At 32.5% G+C, this 27,788-nt stretch overlaps 1 protein-coding gene across 1 annotated transcript in view; it reads left to right on the top strand.

The window, feature by feature from the left end:
- Positions 1-27,788, top strand: part of LOC127739141 (uncharacterized) — a 151,089-nt gene that overhangs the window by 93,612 nt on the left and 29,689 nt on the right. Inside the window, exons 7-9 of the mRNA XM_052250734.1 lie at positions 12,175-12,311; positions 13,537-14,735; positions 27,415-27,561. Of these exons, the coding sequence (XP_052106694.1) occupies positions 12,175-12,311; positions 13,537-14,043 (644 nt within the window). The 3' untranslated portion in view covers positions 14,044-14,735; positions 27,415-27,561. The remainder of the gene's footprint in view (positions 1-12,174; positions 12,312-13,536; positions 14,736-27,414; positions 27,562-27,788) is intronic.

Below are 27,788 nucleotides of genomic sequence, written 5' to 3'. Positions count from 1 at the left end.
ACTGTATAAGTACATTCTGTAAATTTTTAAGATTAAAAGAAATAGGGTTTGAATAATCTCCACTAAGGCTTCTCCAAAAATGTATTCATACAAGTAAGCATACCCCACTCTGAAGAAACTCTAAAGAAAGGGTATATATATAAGTTTACATTTGTGATACTGTTCCTCCCATAAATTTCTAAGGAACCACACATCTGAGCTTCCTAAAATTTGGTATCACTCTTCATGCGAGCATGCTATACCATGTGATGCTTTTTCAGATTCATCTATCATTCATAACTTCAGGTTTACAAAATACTTTTAGCAATGGTATCATTTGTGAGCAATTTATCGCAGCTTGAAATTCTCTAGTTTTGTTCTGGTTTGTAAGCAAAATTATTTTGATTTACTGTGGATTCATAATTATTCTTTGGATACCAATTTTCGTGGGTTTCTTGGGTACAGGTGAACCACAAATTTAAATGTTCAACGAATAGCAAATGTTCTATAGGCTTTATATGCAGAGATTGGCAAAACCATGAAATCAAATATCCACGTAAATGCAAGTTTTGCACAGTCCACTAAAATTGATACCCACGAAAATAAATGAATCCACAGTAGTTCAATCTTTTATCTCAAGAACTGTTCGATGAATTCCACTGTTCACAGTTAAGTAACTACATGAACTAAGCCAGGCTTTCAAACATTTCTCTCTTCTGACTTGTAAATAGGCAGTGTTTTGAAAACAGACATACGAGTGTTTTTTTCCCCATACATTGTCATTTGATGAATAGTAAAGACAACTATTAAAAACAGACAATCAAACAATCTATAAGAGCAATAGTCAAGAGAAATTTTAAGAAAAGAAGAACATTTTACTTTCTTATTTATATAAGTAAAAAAGTGGACATCTGAAGAAGATACTTTTACTACAAATATTTTAAGATATACAATGTATATAGATACCAGTAACTAAATGTTACTAATTATACCCCTCACTGACCTTGTAAACGCAGTAAGATAATTCAATAGACAAATCATATCAAGATAAGATGTGGTACGATTGCCAAAGAGACGTAACTATCCACCATAGACCAAATTACATGTATGTAAGCATATATAGGTCACTATACGGCCTTCTATTTTCACTTTTTAAGAAATTGCCCTTGAAAAATTATGATATGGTCAACAACTACAAGTATCTTTTGGTATACTTGTGACCACTTAAATAAAACCAAATCCTTGTAAAGTCCTGGTTTTGTCTTTTGAACTTGTTACAGTTAACAGTTAACAAGGTAGGACATTTCAAATTTTGTAGAACAGTTGTACATACTTTTGGAACTAGAAAATGTTCCATATATATCTTTTCAGCTTCCTACTTTCTTTATGTTAAAATCGTGCTTTAACTTTATAAATATCAACCAGGGCCCAAATGTTTATGACTTGGATATTTTGGTTATTTTCTGTTGTTCATTCTGCTGTTAAAGGAGAAGGTCCAGCCGGGCTGTCTTTGGCCTAAAATTCTAAGTACATCTGATGAAAGATTTTTGACATTTTTTGAACACTCAAGTGTCTACTTCAGTCGATTCAATTAGTTAGTGTTAAAATTTGAACTGATTTGTTCATTAAAGACGCTCAAATTAAAGCTTAAATAGGAAAAATCTATCAAATATGCCATAAAACGTCACTCTTCAGATGGTTTTTGTTTAAAATGGAAGTGGCGGCATTCGTGTTCAGTCTCAATATTTATTTATTTTATTTATTATCATTAGATACAAAATATATTTAGATATTAAGACTGAACACAAGTGCGGCAACTTCCATTTTAGACAAAAAACATCTTAAAATTAGCACAAATACTAAAATTGTGACGATTTCAGTATTTTTGCATGCAATAATGATGCTAGTACCTGATGCATGTCCATTGTATTGTCAAAAACAGCCAATATTTATGTAACAAAAGTATTCTACATTCCAATAAATAGCGTAAAGTGACATTCTTAACTCTTTAGTAAAAATGATATATATTGGGGCCAAAAAGAGGTCTTACCAGGCCTACTCCTTTAACTCTTTGTTAAATTCTAGGTTAGATAATCGTCATGGATTGTTATGAAACTTGGACAGAAGCTAATCTTCAAGATCAAGAAATGTCATCTAAAGAAAAAGTTTGATTTATTTTGCCTTGCCAGCGCCGAAATTCGTAGAATGCAAGACATAGGGATTACTATCTGGTGGCTGCAGCTACGTAAACTATTTGTATAAAGCTTTATATTTCAGAAGGTAGTTGAAACTTGGATGCTTCATACCTTATATGCATGCCAATACCTTCTGCTATGAAGTTTCCTTCTTTTATATGGCCATGGTCCTTGACATCATTTACATGGTTCAGCAACTGCTTGTAAAAACATTACGGTAAAGTGTTTTTGTAATGTGATTTTATCACTTATAATGAGTAACAGGATAACTGTATTTGGTATATGGGTTCCTTGCAACATCTACTGTCCATCAGACAGGTTTCATCTGACCTGGACCTCATTTCATGGATCAGTGATCAAGGTTATAGTAACACGATTAGGCCCATTTCTCAAATACGGTAAGCAGTAGGTCAACTATATGTGGTGTATGGAATGATTGTATTAATGGGGTACATGTCAGTCTTGCAGGTTTCATCTGACTTTGTTCTCATTTTCATGGTTCATTGGTCAATGTTAAGTTTTTGTGTTTTGGTCTGTTTTTTCAAATAGTAGAAGCAATATCTTAACTATATTTTGTGTATATGGAATGATTGCAAGGTGTACATGTCTGTCTGGCAGGTATCATATCTCCTTGACCTCTTTTTCATTGTTCATTGGTCAATGTTAAGTTTCTGTAGTTTGGTCATCTCTATATATACTATAACCCTACTGAAAATGTAAAGTGGGATTTCACTGAAAATACCAGTGGAGTTCCATCAGAGTTCCATTGGAATACCACTGTATTACCACTGGGAAATTTGGTCGGGATTTTCATTGGACATTCATTGTTTTCCATTGGGATATCAGTGGAATATCCAATGGGATTCCGGTGAATACTCGAGTGGAATACAGTGGAAATTCCATTGGAATACCAGTGAAAACTTCGTTGGAATACCATTGTTTTCCCACTGGACATTTATTTTTTTCAACTGGGATACCAGTGGTAATTCCATTGGAAATTGTAACAATCAACCAAAGAATACCAGTGATATTTCAATGGAAATTGACAATTCCACTGAAATGTTAGATATCATTTTGCATGCACTGCTTATTTTTGAATGAATTAATAAGAAAACTTGAAATAAGACATTTAATGCAAGTCAACAATTAAAGAAATTACAACAGTTTATACATCATCCACATTTAAGACCTTTTAAACGAAAAGATCAACCTCTTTAAATATTAATGTTGATAAATTATCATTTTTTAGTCAAAGATGTATTTACTTAATTGTACATGTAAATTATTTTTCTGGTTAAATCATTCATAAGTCCATGGTAACTTTTGGTCCTCTTGAAATCTTTCACAAATGTTTTCAATTTTCAATTTTACAAATTTGTTTATTGTGCATTAAACAAACAAAAATGTCCAGTTTACATGCATATGAAATACTTTGTCAGTTTGGTCAGTTTTCTTCATCATCCATTGATATTATTCATGAATTAAGTCCAAAGTTTCTGCATTCTAATCCTGTTCCATTAAGTCTTCATTGATTAATCTGAAAGAAAAAAAAAATCATACATCATAACATGCAGAGAATTTTGAATTAAAATAACTTTACAATACCATGCTCCAGTCTGCAATTATTCAAAAATATCTATATATATATACACTAAGAGCAATTTAGACACATGTATGTCTATTGTTGAAGACTATGTGTTCTCTAGATATCTTTGGCTATAGTTGTTGGGTTGCTGTCTCTTAGACTTATAACACACATATCTTTTTGGCTATAGTTGTTGGGTTGCTGTCTCTTAGACTTATAACACACATCTCTTTTTAACAAAATAGACTTTTATAGTTCATGGATCAGGTGTCTCTCAGAGGCCAAATAAAATAGTATGTGTGGTTCCAGTTACATTTAAAAAAAATAGGGTAGGTAGGTAAGGATTTTTTTTATTTTATGGCTTTTTTTACATTGAGTCTATGGGAGAAACATTCTGACTTAAACAGTGCTTACTGAAAAATGACAAAAAAGTCTTTAGGGTAGGCTATTGTTAAGACTTAAAAAAAGTGGTAGGTAAGTTAATTGGAACCACGCATATATTTTTATTTAGCCTCATATTATCTTTCCCTTTGTGTAGTGTTTGTTGTTGGTTTACTATCTGGTTGAAGCATACCAGACACCTCATTTTATTCACATAATAGCCATGATTAACCATTGTGCATGATGATCAGATCAATGTTTTTGAGATGTGTTCACAGCTTATAGATGTGAATGATAAATGTATTTGTATTTCAAGTATGGGAAGGATGAAAAAATAATTCAATAAGTACCTTTCAATAATCTTATACTCAAATTTCTTTTCTGTTGCTGGTTCGTTTGTTTTCATCGTGTTTTCATATTATTGAGTGGATATTGATCGATGAACAGTCATCATTTTTGCAGCTTTGTACCTTCACCATGATCAATCCCTTTTAATATATGGACAACCTAAAAAAAATGTAAAAACATTTTATTAATAATTTTTAATTCTGATCATGACCTGTATGCATCATATATTACTGATATTTATCATACAATGTACATATATAATTAAGAAGCTTCTTTCATTTAAGTATAAAGATTCTAAAACACAATAATAACCTTTAGGGATTTTTTGTGTTGCATGTCCATCCAAATCAGAACATGACAAAATTAAGTTGAATGTGCCAGACATTGTGCAGTAAACATTTTTCCTTGATTGTGAAGGCACACAATGTAATTGAATATTGAATAATAAAATTATTATTACATTCCCACCTCCCCCTTTTCAGAACACCAAATGGTCATCCTAAAAGTGTGAACTAACGGAGCCCATGAATGAAACTAAAGGGGGTGTATACCTTTTTTTTAATTAAAAATATTCATGATGTAAAAATCAAATGTAAAATCTCTTAAAAATTACCTGTATCTAATACGTTCTCATCTAAAATTAAAAATTCTCATTCACGGTCATTTGCCATAATTCGTACTCAAATATGTCGAATTATAGCTCATAAGACAAACGTATGCAAAAACGAGAAAAATAAAGGAAAACACGTTTTTCTTTTTATCAAACATTTGAAAATCGAGAATCTGGCATATTGAACACCTGGGGAATGCTGAACTGAATCTTAATAAATTAACTTGCATTTCTCAGGCCTGTATGCCAGCATACGAACCTGGTGTATGCTAAAGTCTACATTTAATTTATACATTGTATTTCTCAGGTCTGTATGCCTGCATACGAACCTGGTGTATGCAGAACGGCCAATATTGAATCAAATGTTGTATTTCGCAGGTCTGTATGCCAGCATACGAACCTGGATGTTTCCAGAATCTTCAATGTAATGCATTCGAATCAGTAGAGCATACAAACATGGTGTTGCCAAAATCCTTTACTTCAGTGTTTTAACACCGATTTCGATTTTTTTTAAACTACAAGTCTACGACTGACCTCTATATTTTCTCCCCATAGGTAAACAGAAAAGCGTTAATTTGCAAAGCAAACTGTTAAAGCGTTTACTGTTGTAAATCTAAAAATGAAAACCGATTCTCAAGTTCCACGACTATGATCACTTTCATATTGACATGCAAGTTATCTGTTTTGTTTTTTGCAAATTAAAATTACGGAAAAATGAGGCCATCATAATTTGTACAAGGTTCCAAGTTGTTGACAAAACTTTAAATGACGTCAGGGACCTTGTGACGTAAGGCGGAGGGAATTACAGACGGATAGCACAATGAGGGCCTTGACTTACGCGAGCTACTTTCACCAGTACACTTAATTAAAATAATAGCAATTAATTACAAAACAAAATAGTTTTTTTATACTTTGTATTGGTAATTGATAAAAAATCAAAGAACAAATGGACTATTTATCTGCGTTGAATGACCTCTAATAACACCGTATGTCACACGCCCTTATATGACGTCATTTCTAAATGTAAACAATGAGAATGATCAATGACGGAGTTCCCGTCACGGAGAAGAAAATGAACAGTTCATTGAAAAGTACGCTCTATTATCATCTAAATTTTAATATACCAGAAGCAAAACAGAATGTTAGTACATTTAAGGTAAGTAAACCTCGCTGTTTTTGTACATTTTCCACGAATTTAATAGAACACCCCCTTTTTTAAAATTGACTCAATCCGACCTGAAAACTGTTATTTATATAATAAGATTATTGATTATAGATGCTAATTGTGTTTTCTCAAGAGGTTTGTCCACTTCAATCAATTTCATGCAGGACATCGTTTGGCTAACTATCAAGCTGCCCCCCTCCCAAAAAAAAAAACCAAAATAGCCTTGCAAGACGTCATAAGTATTTGGACCAATGTCCTTCAGTTAACCCATTCAGTTCTTATTCTAACAATTCTTAGGGAAACAACTGTCCCAGGTAAGGGCGAGGGTTTAGCGCTCACATGTTAAAACCGGCCACACTAGTCTTTATGTGCCTGTCCCAAGTCAGGAGCCTGTAGTTGAAGATGTCATTAATAATTGGTTCATGTATGTCGTATTTCTTTTTCGTAAATTGTTTTGCTATAAATTAGGTCGTTAGTTTTCTCAAATGCATTGTTTCTTATTTTTCATGTTGGGACCTTTTATCATCTGACTATACGATATTGGTTTTTTCTCATTGGTGAAGTCCGTACGGTTGCCTATACTTGCTTACATCCACTTCATTTGGACTTTGGTGGATAGTTGTCTCATTAGCATTCATCCCACATCTCCTTATTTTTACAAGGAGGTTGTATGATGTTCTCCTTGTTTGGGAAAACCGTAGAGTACATTTGTCACATGATCATGCAGAATTCTGTGATGTGTGTATGTAAGAAGCTGTTACAGGGTAATTTATGAAAAACTATCAACAAATCGAAAGACAGACAGAAAACTTTTGAAATTTAGTGATCAATAAAAAACAAAAAAGAAGTAATTCAAACAAATCAAACATATATTTATTGCGAAAGGATCTGAACAGCACATTTCAAGAGTGTTCAAATTGGAAAAATGAATGTTATTAAGGAAATTACATATTTCATTGATCTTCAATCATATGCATGGTTACAAAAAAACTTTCAAGGGAACGACTTCAATTCAACCACTAAGAACCCTTAGTTCAATAAATTCTAAAATCAGTAACTGTGTTAAAGTTATGAAGTGTATAATATTTACATATATATATACGTATATAATATGTAGTTTCAATTTCTCGTTTCAGCATTTTTCAAACAGTGGCTATACCTTTCATGTAACTATTTATGTGTTGCTTATGAATTGACTTGTAACACTTCTTAGTGACTGGATAGGTTAAACCAATGCCTTCCTAGAAAACTACGACACCAATGAACAGCACCTGACCTTTTGCTGTTCCTGCTTATAAAGTAAAAATAGCTTCACTAGAAAAGGACGACACCTAGAAAAAGCATCAATTCTTTGGCTTTCCTGATTGAAGGATTTATTTTCATAACTCCAGTGTATATGCCAGTATACATAATTTTTACCATGATAGTATAGTACTATAAATTCACTAATTTTCATATCTAAGCCAATCCAGTTAGATACCGACTTATGATATGCAGTCAAGACAGATCATTGCAAATTGTTTAAATTAACGATAATTAAAATACATGCATGTTTGGCATACATCTTTTTACAGCAAATTGTATACAGACATCCCCCCTAAAAGCATTTAAAAAAATACCAAACAAGAACTTTGTCATACACCATGTTGACAGGCAGAAATGCAAACACAATGACTTAAAAACTTTGCTGTATCACTATCTATTTAGTATGCATATTGCCATCTATATCAGATTTTAAGACAGTTCCATTTTCTATCCATCAATTGAAGTTACTAACTTAGAGCATGATGAAAAATAATAGTTTTACAATTTAAAATATGAATACAACATACGGCTAGTTAGAATGCAAACCGTTCAGCTTGCTAAATATCCAATAAGTTCCACCAAATATGCAGAAATTTTAGACTGGAGGCAAACCCTACACAATTACACTAGCTCATTGAACACCAGCTTGGTTGGACAATACTTAAATGTATGTAAAACTATGATCCAATAGAACATAGGTGGGTATACAGGCAATCAATTCTTGTATATATCCAAGTAAAAAAAAATAAGTGTTCACCGTACACCAGTGTTGTATGCAAGAATACCGTGAACTGAAAATGTCAAACAAATATGAAAACTTTCATGTTCAAATGTGTATAGGACTATAGGTCGGTATGCCGACAAGCAAACCTATGAATTCCATTTTTTTCACAAGAGTTTATTGAAAAGCGGGTTGATATACAGGAATAAACCCCTGAGTGTTGCAGTTAAGAATTGAGAGCTTTCTTTCAAATTCAAACGAAGTTGAAGGCTATACATAAGTAATTCCTTACATCCATGTAATTCAGCCTTTGATGGAGATATGTCTCTTTCACAATCATACACATCTCCTTATTTATGTATATAGTAAATAAGAAATGTTACTACACAGTAAATGCTTAGCATTCAGGCATACAGACTTGCCACTACAAACATGTATCCAGAATAAGGTTTTAGAATCCATGCAGGCATACCTGGCTGAAAAATGCCAAAATAAATAATAATTTAAATCTACATACACCAGGTTCGTATGCAGGCATACAGACCTAAACTATGCCAAAATAAATATATTAAAGGTTCTAAATACAACAGATTTGTATGCAGGCATACAGACCTGACAAATACTAGTATACGCAGAGAGTGAGAGTTTGGCATACGCCAGGTCGCAGCATACAGACCTGACAAATACTATAGTATACGCATACAGTGAGAGTTTAGCATACACCAGGTCAGTATGCTGGCATACAGACCTGACAAATTCTAGTATACGCATAGAGTGAGAGTTTAGCATACACCAGGTCGGTATGCAGGCATACCGACCTGACAAATACTAGTATACGCATAGAGTGAGAGTTTAGCATACACCAGGTCGGTATGCTGGCATACCGACCTGACAAATTCTAGTATACACATAGAGTGAGAGTTTAGCATACACCAGGTCGGTATGCAGGCATACAGACCTGAGAAATACAAGTAAGAGAAAAAGACTGAATTTAGCATATTATTCATTGAAACATCTGAAATAAAGATGGGTAAATGCTATGTTATGTATATATAGCAAAAATGGCATAAAAGTATAACAAAAATGCAGAATGAGTAATATTTTTAGGTTTATTTGCTTCAACTATTTCCTGGGTGTTGAAATAGTTCATTCTAGCATCCTATGAAAAAGGTTAATGATAAAATGATGAAGTTTTGGATTCGCATAAACAAAAAAAGACAAAAAATCTTGCAAAAAAATTACAGACAAATATAAATAATGCTATACAGTGACTTTTTAACGCGAAATATATCAATCATGCCAAAAGATGTAGCTTTTTCACACTAAAATGAGTTAAATGGCATATGAGAATTTCTAATTTTAGATGAGAACGTATTATCTGCTGTATGTCTGCCCTACATCAGCACATCGTCTCATCGTAAATTCTTGGTTCAACAGGTAGTGTCATGCCTAAATGTTCTGCCTTTAATGTCTATTTCTTTATTTATCGAAGGTTGTTGAGTATTAATAATTATTAACATGATAAATGTAACCACAGCTGGACAGGATACATACTCGTACAATATTTTTAGTTTCAAATTTGAACACATTCCGTGTATAAATGATAACGACGATCTGATTGGCCGATAGGAAATCCCGGAAATTGAGTTATCCAATCAAATCAGCGGTTATATTTATAGTCTGGTAGAAAAAAATGGCAGCCTCCATGAATGTAAACATGTGTGTTGAAAAACAACATTATAGACTACAGTTTCACAAATTTCCTGCTCAAATTATGCCAAAACACTGACATTTAGCGTACAATTGATTGGAGCGGATTATATGTGAAATGTTTCTATAGATTAACTTATATGACCCGAGTTCCAGTGCCGAGTTCAGGACATGAAAATGTCTTAAATGATGAAAAATTCATCACACCGACAAAGTTAAGATACCGAAACAGTTTATAGAACAGTGTGGAAAATGAAAGCCGTTCACTTTATTTTTCTCAAAAGAGCAGTAGACCAGTAACAGTTAATGAACATGATGAAGTCAAAGGATAAATAATTATACCATTGTATACATGTAGACTGCAGTGCAGGGCAGTTGCCAGTACGGTCACTTGAAGAAGAAAAAAACAGAGTTATCCTAACAATTCGTACAGACTGAAGATAATTTCTGCAACAGATCTGTTTAAAAACGGTCCTTTTAAGAGCCATGCACATTTTTCAAAAAGAATCTTAATTGTTTTTGTTCGTTAAATCAAACAGAATCTTATTCTCAACCCAATTTGATAGAAAATATTCATTTATTTATTTATATTATTGCACATTTAATTTTATTTCTTAATAGTTAAAATGTATCCTTTCAATGTGTCATACTCATAGGCTATATGGTGATGCATTATATTCACCACCCTACTGATCATGAGGAGCTACCATTTTACTTATTTTAAATGGGGTGGGGGGGGGGGGGGGGGAGGGGGGGGTCTTTCAGACCAAATGATTATAAGGCAAGTGATTTCATATTACATTTAACCATGTAACTTTTTTGAACAAATGTTTCATATACATGTATATATGTAGGTTTATGAAATATTCATTACATCCCATATACATGATATATATTATCATGATTATAATATTTAATTTCTTATCAGGCCAGCAAATTATATGTTACAAATTAAATCCTTTATATTACAATCATGCACTTAATTATTTGAAAAATTTGAATTAGAAGTATATATATATTCCTTTAAATTTCTAAGTCCAAAATTCCACTGGAATATTTGCGTTAAATCAAAACTCCACTGAAATATAAACAAGAATATTCCACTGGAAATTTATTGGAAAATCTTTGGAAGTTTCATTGGAAATTTCACTGATTTTCCATTGGAATTACAGTGTGAAAAATATTCCAGATGTTTTGGATGAAATTCTAATGGGATTCCATCGGAATATTTTTTTCCACTGAATACCAGTGTAATTTCACTGGAAATCCAGTGGAATCCCGTACTCATTTTCAGTAGGGAAGTAATAGGTCAACTCTTTATATACTATAAGTAATAGGTCAACTAGTCTATATTTTGGTGTATGGAATGATTGTAGGGTTTACATGTCTGTATGGCAGGATTCATCTGACTTTGACCTCACTTTCATGGTTCATTGGTCAATTTTTAATGTTTCTTAGATATTTTAAACAATATTTATATGAATAGGTCAACTATATTTGGTGCATAGAATAATAGTTAGATGTATATATCTGTCTGTCATGTATCATCTGACCTTGACCTCATTTTCATAGTTCATTGGTAATGTTAAGTTTAGGTGATACTTGTAGTAAAACCCTTATATTACAGACTTTATAAGTAAAACAGGCATGACATTTCAGGGTGTGCATTCTTGTTATTTAATATTTCCCAGCATGATAAATATATCCCAGACTGTAAATTTTCACAGTTTTGTTTGTTTCTTTGATACTGTTAGCAAAATGACAACTATATTTGGTGTATAATCATAATGGAATGATTTTAAGGTGTACATATATGTCTGTATGTCTGTCAGGATTTATCTAACCTTGGCCTTATTGTTATAGATAATTGGTATTGACTTTTAATATTAAATCAGTCATGGTCAGTACAACAGGCGAGACATTTCAGTTTGTGCACTCATGTTTAAATTCTGTATTTTACTGATAAATGGACTCGCTTTTTACAGATAACATCACTCTTTTATACTGACAGCAGCAATCGCAGGCAAGACACGTGGTTCGGCGAATTTTTTATTTTAATCACCTAGATAATTTCATTGGGAACATGGTATAAGCAAAACATATTCTACATGATTAATGTAAATTCATCATAAGCATATTAAACCAAATTCAGATAAAACTATGATTTTTTAATAGCTACTTTCAAATTTTGGATGGACACAATACACTGTTATGGATGCAGAGCAGACAAAAATGAAGTTGGTCCTATTAATCAAGATACTGTACTTGACCCAGCTGTAATTTTTGTTGGCACACACACAGATGAATTACAGGTATAATATATATCTAAGTACTGAGTTCTCTTTTTTGTTTGATATCATTTACTTCACATTTCCTTTTAAGTTGGAAAATTGAGAATATTTAGAACATGGCAGGTGTATTTCAAAATCAATCTTTCAAGATTTAATTGTCCTCAATGATCTCTTTCATTTTTTTAGTCCCCTACCGACGAAGTCGAAGGGGACTTTAGGTTTGCGCTCTGTCCGTCCGTCCGTCCGTCCGTCTGTCTGTCTGTCTGTCTGTCAAATCAGTTTTCCACACTCTTTTTCTTCGTGCTTGAATGAATTGATTGATATTTGGTATATAGTTTTATCATGACTAGTTACAGATCAAGGTCGAGTTTTGTTCCAGTCTGATGATTTTGTGCGGAGTTATGGTCCTTGGACGTAAAAAAGTTACGCAAGTAATCAGTTTTCCACACTTTTTTTGTCATGCTTTATAGATATTGATTTGATATTTGGTATATAGTTTTATCATGACTAAAGTTACAGATCATGTTCGATTTACCTAACTTGATAAAATTGAGCTGATTGGTCACCTCTTCTACAGGGCATCAATCAAAATCCAGAAATACTTACAGATTTTTTAGTGTGTTAGGAAATTGAATTCAGGCCCTTGCAAGTATAGGAGAGATCAATTACCATGATTACATGGAGGAACTGAATTTATTTGGGTTAGGGTTATGTCAAACTTGGATTTTCTTCGTTTGAATACACCAACAAAATTAGAAAATTGCAAACACAAATCGCAGCAAATTAGCAAAGAAAGGGATAAATGTGAAATGTGTCTATGAGAAAAAGGTCCGATTACTGTGAAAAAAAAAAGAAAAATATATACTATTTTAAATTACATGTTGTGTTACATTATTACAATTCGCTCCTGACAGTTTTATGTATAAACTTTGTGTTAATGAGGCCGTTTAAGTTTTCTCAATTGAATTGTTCATATATTTCATGTCGGGGTTTTATATAGCGACTATACGGTATGGGTTTTTCTCATTGTTGAAAGCCTATAATTGCTTACATCCACTTTATTTGAACTTTGGTGGATGGTTGTTTCATTGGCAATCATGGATAGACTTTGGTTTATAGTATCCTACTGTGAAAAAAAATATGAAAAAATATGTTTTATATAAAATAAAATGTTGTGTTACATTATTTCAAATAAATCCTGACAGAAATATGTTTAACCTTTATGTATGTTTATTTCTTTTAATAGAATCAAGACGAATGTTCAACGCAAATAGACTCTCACATGAAAAAACTTTCCAAAGATACAAGGCTACATTTGAGAACATGTCATCAGATTTCCAACAAAAATGATGGTAATGATAAGTTTCAGAAAATAAGAGAAGATATATTTGCCTTAGCAACCAACAGCAAAACAGCAGAGAAGGAATATCCTGTAAAATTTATTCAACTAGAGAGAGTTTTACATGCTGAATATACATCAGAAAAACATGTACGGATCCTTTCTTTCAATAGAGTCAAAGAATTAGCTTCTAAAATATCTATTCCAATTACAGAGGAAGATGAACTCAATCTTTTTCTAAGATATCAAAATGAAATTGGTAACTTGTTGTATTTTAATGATATCCCAGAGTACATCATACTGGACCCACAATGGCTGGCAGACGCTTTCAAATGCATAGTAACTGCCACAAAGTTTCAGGAAAAATTACCCTGGTTCATCGAGTGGAAAGAAGTAAAAGAAACTGAAAGATAAAATCGAATTTGATGCAAGCAATATTTAATTTACAGCAAGCTTATATTAAGGATCATCAAAGCCATTTAATTGCTGTAATGGAAAAGTTTGACATTATAATAAATCCTGTGGATCAGACGAACAGAGATCCTACAGACAAAGATGTTTTTTTCTACATTCCATGTATGATGCAAGTGAATAAGATTGAAGAAGTGGACAAATTGTTTGAGGTAGAAGATGAATATAAATCTACATGCTTATGCTTCATTTTCAACTTTCTGCCACCTTATCTTATTAGCCACCTCATTGTCTCATGTCTACGAAAATATACAGTAGCATTTGCTCAACAGCAGGAAGGACTCTTTAAAGATTGTTGTGTATTTGATGTATCTGAATGTGACTGTACAAAATTACTCCTAGTTAAGTGCGGTAGTATGATAGAGCTTCAAATTTGGCAATGGGATAAAGAAATACCCTGTCAGTATGAAGACATTTTCTGCTTTATTAAAGGTGAAATAGATAGAATCATCAACACTAGAAATAGAATGACAACTGTGTCTTTTGAAATTAAATGGAAATGCAGTTTAACTAGTTATACTTGCGAGTATGGCTTCAAAGATTTTGGCAAAGTGGAAGATGGAAAAGAATTTCATTGTAGTGAACACAAAAGAAAGCATAGATATAAAGACGACTGGTTTGGTGATACATCTAAGGTAAATATATATTAAGAAGGGATCATAGTTTAGTTACAATGCATGACTACATACTAAGATAACGAAATCCTTAACAGAAATTATAATTTATCATTATTTGAAATTTAAGAAAATTAGCTTCAAAAATCATTAAAAGTATAATGGCTCAATTTCTTTTTGTCCTCTTTTCCTCAATTGTGAAATCCCTGAACGAGACTTGTCATCAAATTTTAATTTTCATGAGCAACCCATGACCGGTGCTTCAAGCGAAGCATGATCTGCTTATCCTTTCGGAGCACATGAGATCACCTCAAGTTTCTGGTAGGCTGGTTTTGCGAAGTCCTTAATTTTCTATGAAGTGTTTTGTTGACTTTTTTGTTACTTGTTATCTTTTGCCTCTTTCATGTTCAACTGACCCAAAGCTCAAATGAGCTATTCCGATCACTTGGTGTCCCTGGTTGGTCCATGTCCATTAACTTTTGACAGAAATCTTCTCCTCTGAAACTACTGGCCAATTGCAACCAAACTTTACCACACTCTTCACTGGGTATCTAGTGTAGAATATGTCTGATGATCACAAAGTCAACCGACATTGCTAAAAATTGAACATAGGAGCAAAATGAAAGTTATGTCTATTATCTTGAAAACCACTATCGATAGAGAAAACCAGAAATGGGCATAAATGCCTAGAGTGTTGAGATGCCTACTTTGCATTTACATCAAAACTGTCGGACGACTTCTCATTGAAGTTATTGCCCTTAAATGAAGAATTTTACCATTTGTTTACATTGTTACCTTTTATCTTGAAAACTATAACAGATAGAGAGAAATTTTAAATAGAAGAATTATCAACAAGACAAGATCTTCAAAAAAATCAAATCGGCTGAAATCATCAGTTGACTACTTAATTGCGTCATTTCCCTTTTTAAATGATTTTATCCTCTCTTTTTTTTGGCATTCTTACTAATCATCTTGAAAACTATAATAGATAGATGATATCAAATCTAAATAGAAAAAAGAATCATAAAGATAAGATATACCAAAAGTCAAATTGCCGAAATCATCAGTAGACTCTGTCATGTCAGTATAGGATGTATTATTTTCACCTAATTTTGCGATTTTGCCTATTAACTCAGAAACTATACTAGATAGATAGAAACTTTAACCAAATTGTTTTCCTTTTTTTTACAACCGCAAAAAAATTGATTTCGTATATTGCTATTATTTGGTCGTCGTCGTCCGAAGACATTTCGTTTCCGGACAATAACCTTAGTTTGAGTGTATGGATCTCTATGAAATTTAACCAAAAGTTTCAATACCACAAAAGGAAGATAGGGATTGTTTTTGGGGTGATGATCCCAACCGTTCTGGAATTAGGGGCCAAAAGGGGGCCCAAAACAAGTATTTTTCTAGTTTCAGGACAATAACTTGTGTTTAAGTGTATGGATGTCTCTTGAATTGTACCACATTTTACCAAAAGAAAATTTCTTCAAATATTGTTTTTTTTGGAAGGGGGGGGGGGGGGGTGTAAAAAAAAATTGTTTTGGGGGGGGGGCAATTTTTTTCCTCAAGATTTAAGAAATTATCTTAGCACAATTTATTTTGCTAATTCTTTGTATATAGTCTGATAACAAATTTACTTAGTATTGCGCAACAGCACAGTGTATTGCACAACAGCAAGAAATCTTCAATTGAATATAAATTCAAATCATATAATCAATTTCAAGTTTTTTGACTACATTTATTCTGTCTCAGAAACCTATAATTTGTCAAATATCATGAATATTTAATTACACTCCAAATTCAGACCTGTATCAAGCTTGAAAATTGTGTCCATTCAGACCTGTATCAAACTTGAATATTGTGTCCATTCAGACCTGTATCAAGCTTGAATATTGTGTCCATTTTTGCCCCAACTGTTCAGGGTTGGACCTCTGCGGTCATATCCACCTGCGCTCGGCGAAGCACATTTATTTGTTTTTGATATCTTAAAACAAAAAACAAAAGGGTGCTTTAGTTTTTCTTTTTTGATATCTCAAAAACCAAAACAAAAAATAAATATTATTATGAAGAAGAAATATTATTAGTTACATATAAGTGTGCTAGTGACCTAATACGATATATATGGGGTCAGTGAATTCCATATGGGATGAGAGCGAGTGACTTTGTAAGTACCTCATCTGGAACCTTGTTGTCATATTTATTTTTTATTTTAAATAAAATATTTATTCATTACGTAATTTAAGGGCAATAACTCCTATAAGAAAATATCCAGTGGGTTCAGACAAATTGCATTTTTTGAGATCTCGTATTCACATCATTTTTTGTCTATGCAGTTTCTACCTCTCTATTAAAACATTGTTATGACGTCATTCTATTGTTCCACCCGTGATTTATATCAATGATTGGACTATCATTCACCTGTAAGAAACCATTATGTTACCATTAACTGTCCAATGTTTTAAATAACAACCCTTATCTTTCTTAAAAATATTGGACAGCTGTCAGGATGCATAATTGATTCTTTTTTCTTTCATTAGAAAAAAATAATTTACAACGAAATAATAAATGACAAATTCTCAAAAACTTTCTTTATAAAGGCCAGACACCTTTCAATACAATAATTTCGTCACTTGTCAAGACAGTTTCTTGAGAAAAAAACCTTCGAAATTGATTTTAACACTGCCAGAGTCAATTCTTATTTCACAGCCATTTTTCTCATGTTTTTGGCTGTCTCCTTTAGCACAAATTTGGTTGACAATACTCGTAAGTTTTGTTTTTAGTGCTTTTTTTTATTTCTTTTTGCACAAGATTTTTATCATAATTAGAAGAAATCGTTCATTCGAAGTAGATGTTTTACCCAGTGTTGATGTGCAAGACACAGATTGTTGCTTGGACAAAATAACTTAATCCATAATTTGATGATCAACTTAAACTTCACCCAGTGTACAAAGTGCAAATCGAAAACTGGCTTCATGAACTAGGGGCCTACAACAGTTTTTATGATTTTCAGATGTGGGCGTTGATTTGCAAGTTTTCTGTTTAAAAAAAAACGATGATGAATGTATGAAACAGAAAAAAAGAAACACTATACAGCAGGTTAAAGAAATCAATCGTGTGTCCGATTCGCACTTTGTGCGTAGTGATCGTTTATTTTAGAAACAGATGTAGTCTTATGAAATTAGAATTAACGTAGGTGCTAGATTTAGTCATCTATAAAACAAAGGAGATGTGGTATGATTGCCAATGAGACAGTTATCCACCAAAGTTCAAGTAAAGTGGATGTAAGCAATTATAGGCCATCGTACTGTCTTCAGCAACGAGAACAACCCATACCATATAGTCTGGTTATAAAAGGCCCCGACATGAGAAAAATGAAACAATTCAATTGAGAAAACTAACAGCCTAATCTATAACAAAACAATTTACGAAAAACAAATATGACTGACATGAACTAACAACAACCACTGAACTACAGGCTCCTGACTTGGGACAGGCACATAACGAATGAGGCAGGGTTAATAATGTTTGTGAGCGCTCAACCCTCCCCTAACCTTGGACTTTGGTGTAACAGCACAGCATAAGGACAAACTATGAAAATAAGTTGAAAAGGGCGTAACTCATCAGACCGATACAAAGCAGAAAAGCATCTAACAATCACATAGACTGGACCTGGCAGACACAAAGTACAAATTTGAGAGTACTCACAGTTGCTGACAGCTAGTTCAAATCCAAAAATAACTAATAAAATTGTGTAATATGAATTTGAACATAAAACCCTTTCCTGCATTGAATTGATTGAAAAGGGGGGGGGGGGGGGTTATTTATAAAGATATTTTTACCATATATAATGTCAAAATACGAATTACATTTGTTTCTTTTTAATTTATTTATCTGTTAATGAATAGTTTCAAACACTTTACTTCATTTTGTTAAGATCTCAAAAGTAAAATTGATTTAAAACCATTATTTAAAACCATTATTAAGCATTAGCAAAAAAACAAAGGGGGAAGGGTATTCAGGTGGTTCCGGTTTAGGGTAAAGACTAACTGTCTCTTGCAGGGGCCTTTGTCATACGGAAATTTATGAATAGAATTTTTTTTCAAGTTTAGTAGGTGAATTTGTCTGATCAATTTCATGATCTCTGGACATTTCATTGCGATATTACATGTATAGATATATAAATTTATTTTAATAAATAAAAGGTATAATATTTGGATCATAATTGTCATGAAATTCATTGATATAATATAAGAGGGGGAAATTCAGAAGAACAAAAAAAGGAACGAAAGAGGCGAAGGATACCAAAGGGACAATCAAACTCACAACGCCAAGGCTAAAAACAAAACAAACAACAGTACACAAAACACAACATAGAAAACTAAGGACTGAACAACACGAACCCCGCCAAAAACTGTGGATGATCTCAAACTAAATAGACTACTGTGCACTCGATATGGTTGAACCTTTTTCTGCAAGGTGAACCTGTCGTCAAGCTTTGTGAGTTTTTGATTTTGTTTTGTCTCATTCGCATAATTAGAAAAATAAAAAACCAGAAGGAATAAGGAAGTAATAGGAAAGGACTAACTTTTAGAATATATATAAAACTTGCCAGTTTAAGCTGCTATAACTAAATCCTCCTCGTTGTCCGCAGATTTGTGTTTTATCCGAAGTTTGAAACAACACAATCACCATATTCGACATCGCTTTCTTCTTTTCAAAAAGAAGGTAGCACTAAGAATATACTTTCATTGTCGTCTTTATCCATTTTGCGACACCAAATGCATATGAAGGTATTCACGGAACATATATAATGTAGTCCTAGCGCATGCAAAAAATATGATATACATGCACTGTGTCTTCTTGTAACTATAAAAGTAGTTTACCTTCAACTGTACTTTATTTTAGTCCCCTACCGACGAAGTGGAAGGGGACTTTAGGTTTGCATTCCGTCCATCTGTCTGTCTGTCTGTCTGTCTGTCTGTCTGTCTGTCTGTCCGTCTGTCTTTCCTTCAATCAGTCCGGCAAATCAGTTTTCCACTTTTTTTCTTCATGCTTGAAGATATTGATTTAATATTTGGTATATTGTTTTATCATGACAAGTAACAGATCAAGTTCGAATTTTGTTCTGGTCTGATTATTTTGTGCAGAGTTATGGTCCTTGGACTTGGAAAATTCACTCAAATATTCAGTTTTCCGCACTTTTTTTCGTCATTCTTAAAGATATTGATTTATTAATTGGTACATTGATTTATCATGACAGTTACAGATCAAGTTCGAATTTTGTTCCGGTCTGATGATTTTTTGCAGAGTTATGGTCCTTGGACTTAGAAAATTCACTCAAATAATCAGTTTTCTGCACTTTTATTCGTCATGCTTGAAGATATTGATTCGATAATTGGTATATAGTTTTATCATGACAAGTTACAGACCAAGTTTGAATTTTGTTTTGGTTTGATGATTTTTTGCGGAGTTATGGTCCTTGGACTTAGAAAATTCACTTAAATTATTAGTTTTCCGCACTTTTTTTCGTCATGCTTGAAGATATTGACTTGTTTTACAGCTGTTTTTCTTTCAGTTTGTCGGTCAATTTAATGAGTTTGATACATTAGCCACAATTAATTTGGGCCCTAAATAGACTTCTATTTACATTTACAGTCTCAAATGTTTGCACCTGTCCTAAGTCAGGAATCTGATTACAGTAGTTGTCGTCTGTTTATGTAGTTCATACGTGTTTCTCGTTTATCGTTTCTCGTTTTTATATAGATTAGACCGTTGGTTTTTCCGTTTGAATGGTTTTACACTAGTAATTTTTTGGGGCCCTTTATAGCTTGCTGTTCGGTGTGAGCCAAGGCTCCGTGTTGAAGACCGTACTTTGACCTATAATGGTTTACTTTTGCAAATTGTGACTTGGATGGAGAGTTGTCTCATTGGCACTCATATCACATCTTCTTATATCTATTTAAAAATAATTCATGGCAGCTGTAGATGTTTTTTTTCATTTAACCAAGGGTATGGCATTTATATTTGTATTTTACCCCTACGGCTCCGATGAATTATACTGTTCAAAAAAAGAAAACCCATAGCTCGAATGAATTTTTCAAAATGCAAAAATAAATATTTTACAAATTAAAATGACACGGTCAATTGCATCTTTTACAAGTAAGCTTTAAACTATAAATGCCTGTTTTTTTTATTTGGCCCTCTTCCACATGAAATTTACGACTCGCTAAAAGTGCATATGACATTGCTAAAAAATGAACATAGGAGTAAAATGCAGTTTTTGGCTTATATCTCTGAAACTAAACATTTAGAGCAAATCTGACTGAGTAAAAATGTTCATCAGGTCAAGATCTATCTGCCCTGACATTTTCAGACGAATCAGACAACCCGTTGTTGGGTTGCTCCCCCTAAATTGGTAATTTTAAGGAAATTTTGCAGTTTTTAACCGGATTTTTGAAGGAAATATCGGTTATTAAATTGGTGATGCACGGCGGGCGGTCGGGCGGCTGCCAAACAGTGTCTCCACAATAACATGAAAATGCTTTAACAATTTTTTATCAAATTTAAATATGTTGTTTCCTGGGACTTAATGAAGGTCTATTTCAATTTTCAAGATTTTGGTATTTCTCCTTTTTGAGTTATCGCCATTTTTAATATCAAAAATTGGTATTTTAAATATTTTTCTCTCTTGTTATCAATTAGGACTAAGGTAAAGCTTATGGTAAAAGTCTTATCTCACAATTATATTTGAAGTGACAGATTTATTTCAAAATTTTCTGTTTCCTGATAAGATCTGTAGGACTGTATATATAAAGTTTGAAATTTACTAGTAGGACTGTATAAATGAAGGTTGAAATTTACTGTTCATTATTAGACACTTTGAAGATAATTACAGATAAGTTTTATAGGTTTTTAAGAGATAGACATTTTGAAGTTAATTACATTACTTATAATTATATACCTAATGTTAGAGTACTTTGTTAAAAGGTTAAACCATAGTTCTGTTTAAGGGGAAATAACCTTTCAATTTGCAAGCATGATTCATTAGATAATAATCTATTATTTATAAGTTAAAAAGTTAAAATTAAGATAAGATAAGTTGCAGATCTATATTAGTATGTTACAGATGAAAGAAAAAATATTGGGAACTATCAACTATATATATAAAGTTTGATTTTGATTTATACACTAAGTGATAAGATAACACACTTGGTAATTTTCAATGCAATCACCCAATTATAATTGGAGTGACAGATTTATTAGAAAACTATTATCTATATTTGATTATAATTTAAAAATAAATATAACATCTTAACTCTTTACATCATATCTAATTTTAGAGTCTATGGTTAAATCATATTTAATTTTAGATTAACATGATTAGTTAATGGAAATAAAGTTTAAGTTATTTCCATTTAAACAGAAATGGTTTAACTAAGAAGTATTTCATCAAAAATTCAATTCTTGGGGTTCTTTGATATGCTGTTTCTAGCAATGTACTTAGCATTTGGATATTGGACCATAATAGGTAAATGTTCAATTTCAAATTTTTCAGTTCTTTGACCACATTTATTTTGTGTCACAAACCCATGCTGTATTAAATATTCAATCACAATCCAAATTCAGAGCTGTTTTAAGCTTAAACGTTGTGTCCATACTTGCTCATCTGTTCAGGGTTTGACCTCTGCAGGAAAATCCGGTTTGCTGTCGCTCTGACAGCCTCTTGTAATATGTTGTTACTGATGACAAAATGGAGGTCAAGTTCAATATTGACGATTTTTTACGTTAACCGTTCAGGAGATATGGTTCTTGAAAGATTGAAAAGTTGTGTTTCCAGTCGTGTCCGTGCTTTTACTCATGAACCGTTCAACCAAAGCTTTTCAAATTTAATATGTTGTTACTGATGACAAAATGGAGGCCAAGTTCAATATTGACGATTTTCACTTTCACCGTTCAGGAGTTATGGTTCTTGAAAGATTGAAAAATAGTGTTTCCAGTCGTGTCCGTACATTTACTTATAAACCGTTCGACCAAAGCTTTTCAAATTTTAATATGTTGTTACTGATGACAAAATGGAGGTCAAGTTCAATATTGACGATTTTCACTTTCACCGTTCATGAGTTATGGTTCTTGAAAAGATTGAAAAATGGTGTTTCCAGTCGTGTCCGTGCTGTAACTCATGAACCGTTCAACCAAAGATTTTCAAATTTTAATATGTTGTTATTGATGACAAAATGGGGGTCAAGTTTAATATTGACGATTTTCACTTTCACCGTTCAGGAGTTATGGTTCTTGAAAGATTGGAAAATGGTGTTTCCAGTCGTGTCCGTACATTTACTCATGAACCGTTCAACCAAAGATTTTCAAATTTTAATATGTTGTTACTGATGACAATATGGAGGTCAAGTTCAATAGTGACGATTTTCACTTTCACCGTTCAGGAATTATGGTTCTTGAAAGATTAAAAAATGGTGTTTCCAGTCGTGTCCGTGCTTTAACCCATGAACCATTCAACCAAAGCTTTTTAAATTTTAATATGTTGTGACTGATGACAAAATGGAGGTCAAGATTGATATTGATGATTTTCACTTTTACCGTCCATATTAAGGTTCAAAGGGTCCAAAATTAAACTTTGTTTGATTTCTTCAAAAATTGAATTATTGGTGTTCTTTGAAATTCTGAATCTAATCATGTGTTTATATTTTTAATTTTGGGGCCTGTTTTCAAATTGGTCCACATTCAGGTCCAAAGGGTCCAAAATTAAACTATGTTTGAATTTGAAAAATAAATATGGATTGTGTCCACAGATGATGCCCCAGCTTGCATATTATATAGTTATAAAGGGACATAGCTGAAGAACGGTGAAAGTGACGCTACCAAAATTATAACTTGATCTGAGTTTTATGGTAATAAGCATTGTGTGTAAGTCTCATAATATTTGGTTGAGGCAAACTTAAGTTAGAGAACGGAAACTAAATATTTTGCAATTTTTCCATTTATAAAGGGGTATTACTCTAGAACGGTTTGAGTGACGCCACCAAAATTCAAACTTGATCTGTATTTTGTAGTAACCAGCATTGTGTATAAGTTTCACAACATTTGGTTGAGGCAAACTTAAGTTAGAGAACGGAAACTAAAATTTTAGCAATTTTTCCATTATAAAGGGGCATAACTCTAGAACTATTTAAGTGACGCCACCTAAATTCTAACTTGATCTGTGTTTAATGATAATAAGCATTGTATATAAGTTTCATAACATTTGGTTGAGGCAAACTTAAGTTAGAGAACGGAAACTGAAAATTTGGCAATTTTTCCATTTATAAAGGGCATAACTCTAGAACGGTTAAAGTGACACCACCAAAATTCAAACTTGATTTGTGTTTTGTGGTAATAAGCATTGTGTATATGTTTCACAACATTTGGTTGAGACAAACTCAAGTTAGAGAACGGAAACCAATTTTGGGACGTACGTACGAATGTACAGACGGACAAGGGTAAAACTTAATGCCCCCTCCGCTACAGCGGGGGCATTAAAATGAATGGTTTGGGTACTTTGATGTGCTGAATCTAAGCAGATATTTAATTGATTATAATTTGAAAGTAGATATAACATCATATTTAATTTTAGAGAACTATTTGTATATCATTTATTCAGTTTGAGTTATTTCCCATTGAACAGAAAATTAAAAAGTATATAGATAAGATTAAACTGTTTCATTTCAACATAAATTAAATATATATAGGGTTCTTTCAAATGCTGAATTTAAACCTGTATTTAAATATTGGATTTTTGGGCCCAGTTTTCAAGTTAGTCCAAATCAGGGTCCACTGTTAAACTTTGTTTGATTTCAACAAAAATTGAATTGATGGTGTTCTTTGAAATGCTGAATCTAACCATGTATTTAGAGATTTTGGGCTCCTTTATCAAATTGGTCCACATTGAGATCCAAAGGGTCCTTAATTAAACTTTTGTTTTATTTCATCAAAAATTTAATTCTTGGGGTTCTTTGATATGCTGATTCTAACAATGTACTTAGATTTTGGATATTGAACCATAATAGGTAAATGTCCAATTTCAAATTTTTCAGTTCTTTGACCACATTCATTATGTGTCACAAACCTATGTTGTGTCAAATATTAAATCACAATCCAAATTCAGAGCTGTTTTAAGCTTAATTGTTGTGTCCGTTCTTGCTCAACTGTTCAGGGTTCGACCTCTGCAGGAAAATCCGGTTTGCTGTCACTCTGACAGCCTCTTGTTGGTTATTATCTTGAATGTTATAATAGATAGAGATAAACTGTAAACAACAAAAATGTTCAGCAAAATAAGATCTACAAATAAGTTATATGACCAAAATTGTCAATTGACCCCTTAAGGAGTTATTGCCCTTTAAAGTCAATTTTTCACAATTTTTTTGTAAATTTTTGTAATCTTTAAAAATCTTCTCCTGAAATTACTGGGCCAAGTTAAACCATACTTGGCCTAAATCTTTCTTAGGGTATCTAGTTTTAAAAATGTATCCAATGCTTACGCCCACCTACCAAGATGGTCGCCATGGCTAAACATTGAACCTAGAGGTAAAATGCAGTTTTTGGCTTATATCTCTGAAGCATTTAGAGGAAATCTAACGGGGTTAAAATGTTCATCAGGTCACATGATCAAAATTGTCAGTTGACTCCTTCAGAAGTTATGGCCCTTTAAAGTCAATTTTTCACTATTTTTCGTATTCGTTTTTAATCTTTTACAAAAATCTTGTCCTCTTAATCTACTTGGCCAAATGGAAATAAACTTAGCCACAATGATTATTAGAGTATCTTGATTGAAAAATGTATCCGATGACCCTGCCCTACAACCATTACGGTCTCCATTGGTAAAAATTGAACATAGGGGTTTACTATAGAAGTCTATGGTCTATGGAAAAATGTTAAAAAAAAAACAATTTCAAATGGTCACAACTTGAAAACTAATTTAAACAATGATAAGGGGTCTTTAGTAACTATTGTAAGACTACAATGGGATGACTTGATTTTTTTTCCAGGGGGTGCAATTTTTCAGGGGGGGGGGGGGGGGTGCTAATAATTTCTCCATTTTCAGAATTATTCAGTGTTACTTTTTCTATAAACGATTATTATATCTTTTCATTCAGCATACTTATATTTGGTGAATGCCCCCCAAACCCGGCGGGTTAGTCGGGGTCAGGGGAACCCCTGCAAATTTTTTTTTTTGAAGGTTGTACCATAAAAACATTTAAAGGCATTTTCAGCATTATACAGGCCCTGGGTGAAATAAATTTTGAAGTGGAAGAAAGAGAATTTTTTATTTTTTGTTGATCATCTTGAATATCATTATAGATTGAGATATACTGTAAACAGCAAAAATATCAAGCAAAGAAAGATCTACAAATAAGTTAACAATGACCAATTGGCAATTGACATCTTATTGGAGTTATTGTCCTTTCAATTCATTTTCTGCAATTTATTGGTAATTTTTGTAAATCTTTTAAAAAAACTGTTGCTTTTGAATTAACTTCTTTCGGCCAAATTAAACCAAACTTGGCCTCAATCATTATTAAGGTATCTATATGATTTTAACCTTATTTTACATGATTTCCAAAGCCACAGTAGATACAGATGAGCGACACAGGCAATTGAGAGCCTCTAGTTTACTTTCTTTTAGAAGCTAAACAATGTTTTAAGTAAGATATAAGCCTCTAGCAGTTCTTTCTGTTATCAGCTTATATCCTTTACTTATATTTTTCACATGTTTTAAGATATTATGCAAAAATTTGAAAATTAGTCTAAAACATCATTTTAGGGAAACTCCTATAATTAGTCATCTGGTAATGTTGGTGCAAACAGAAAGTACATGTACATGTAGATTTTGACTTTCTCAGCACTTATAAACTGTCAGATTTTTTTTATCTATTACAATTTTTAAGTTATAAGACAATAAATGCATTTTAGCCATATGTTCTTTTTTTAGCCATGGCGTTTATGTTTGTTGATTTACTGGGGGAAAACACAATTTTCATACTAGATACCCTAAGGATCATTCACTTAAAGTTTAGTTGGAATTGGTTCAGTTGTTACAGAGAAGATCTTTGAAAATTGCCAACAACAGACGCCAAGTGTTGACAATAGCTCACATGGCCCTAAGAATTGATAAAATTTATTTAGTGACATAATGAGTCGACTGACATTCTCAGACATCTTGACTAATTTTAGATCTTATGTTACTGATCATTTTTGCATTTAGAGTTTTTCTGTATTTAAATAATAATTTTCAAGAAATTAGACAAAAACAAAAATTGTTGGTAAAAATAGTCATTTATGGACAATAACTCATTTAAAGCGTGGACATTATATTTGATAACTGCATCAAACTTAATAGTTTTTAGACAAGAAAAAAAAAAAGAGTTCCATGTACCCTTCATTTTGTAGGTATAATTTTCGTCAGAATTTTTTTAGAAAGATGATAGACTGATCAATGACGCTTTTATTACTCATCTCTGAATGTATAAGGTCATCAAACTTATTAGTATCCACAGTGTAGTAATACATGTTTAAAAGATTAATTTTTATCTTACTGCATTATTCGTGAAAAGTTGTTTATGCGAGAATTTCAGCTTTAATCATAAGAAAATTTTCAGCTTTTAGAAATATTAGGTATATTATACTGGAATGGTTTTTTTCTCAGAAATCTGGAGGCAAATTACCTGCTGGACTTAGAGAAATTGATGAAGAAGCTGGACCAGCAAAGAAAAAACGTAAAGTTGTAAACAGGGTAGTCCGACCAACATTAGCTGATCGATCTAGAGGTGTCAATTCTTCTTCTATCACAAAGGTATGGCCAGACTGGTTATCTTTTACATATAAGATGAATAAAGTATTATTTTCAATGATGGATCCAAGATTTTGATAAAAAGGACGGAGCAGTATTTAAGTTCACCTAGCCTCAAAGGCCATAATTTAAGGTTTTGCCATCACGTAGCGTCCATCATCTTTGTAGTCAGTCTGTCTGTCCATCCATCATTGTAAACCTTTTAAAATATCGTCTTTTCTGAAACTACT

The sequence above is a fragment of the Mytilus californianus genome, unplaced genomic scaffold (assembly GCF_021869535.1).
Source record: "Mytilus californianus isolate M0D057914Y unplaced genomic scaffold, xbMytCali1.0.p SCAF_4, whole genome shotgun sequence".
Lineage (NCBI taxonomy): Eukaryota > Metazoa > Mollusca > Bivalvia > Mytilida > Mytilidae > Mytilus > Mytilus californianus.
The sequence above is the reverse complement of the archived record's forward strand: the minus strand, read 5'-3'. Positions and strand labels throughout refer to the sequence as shown.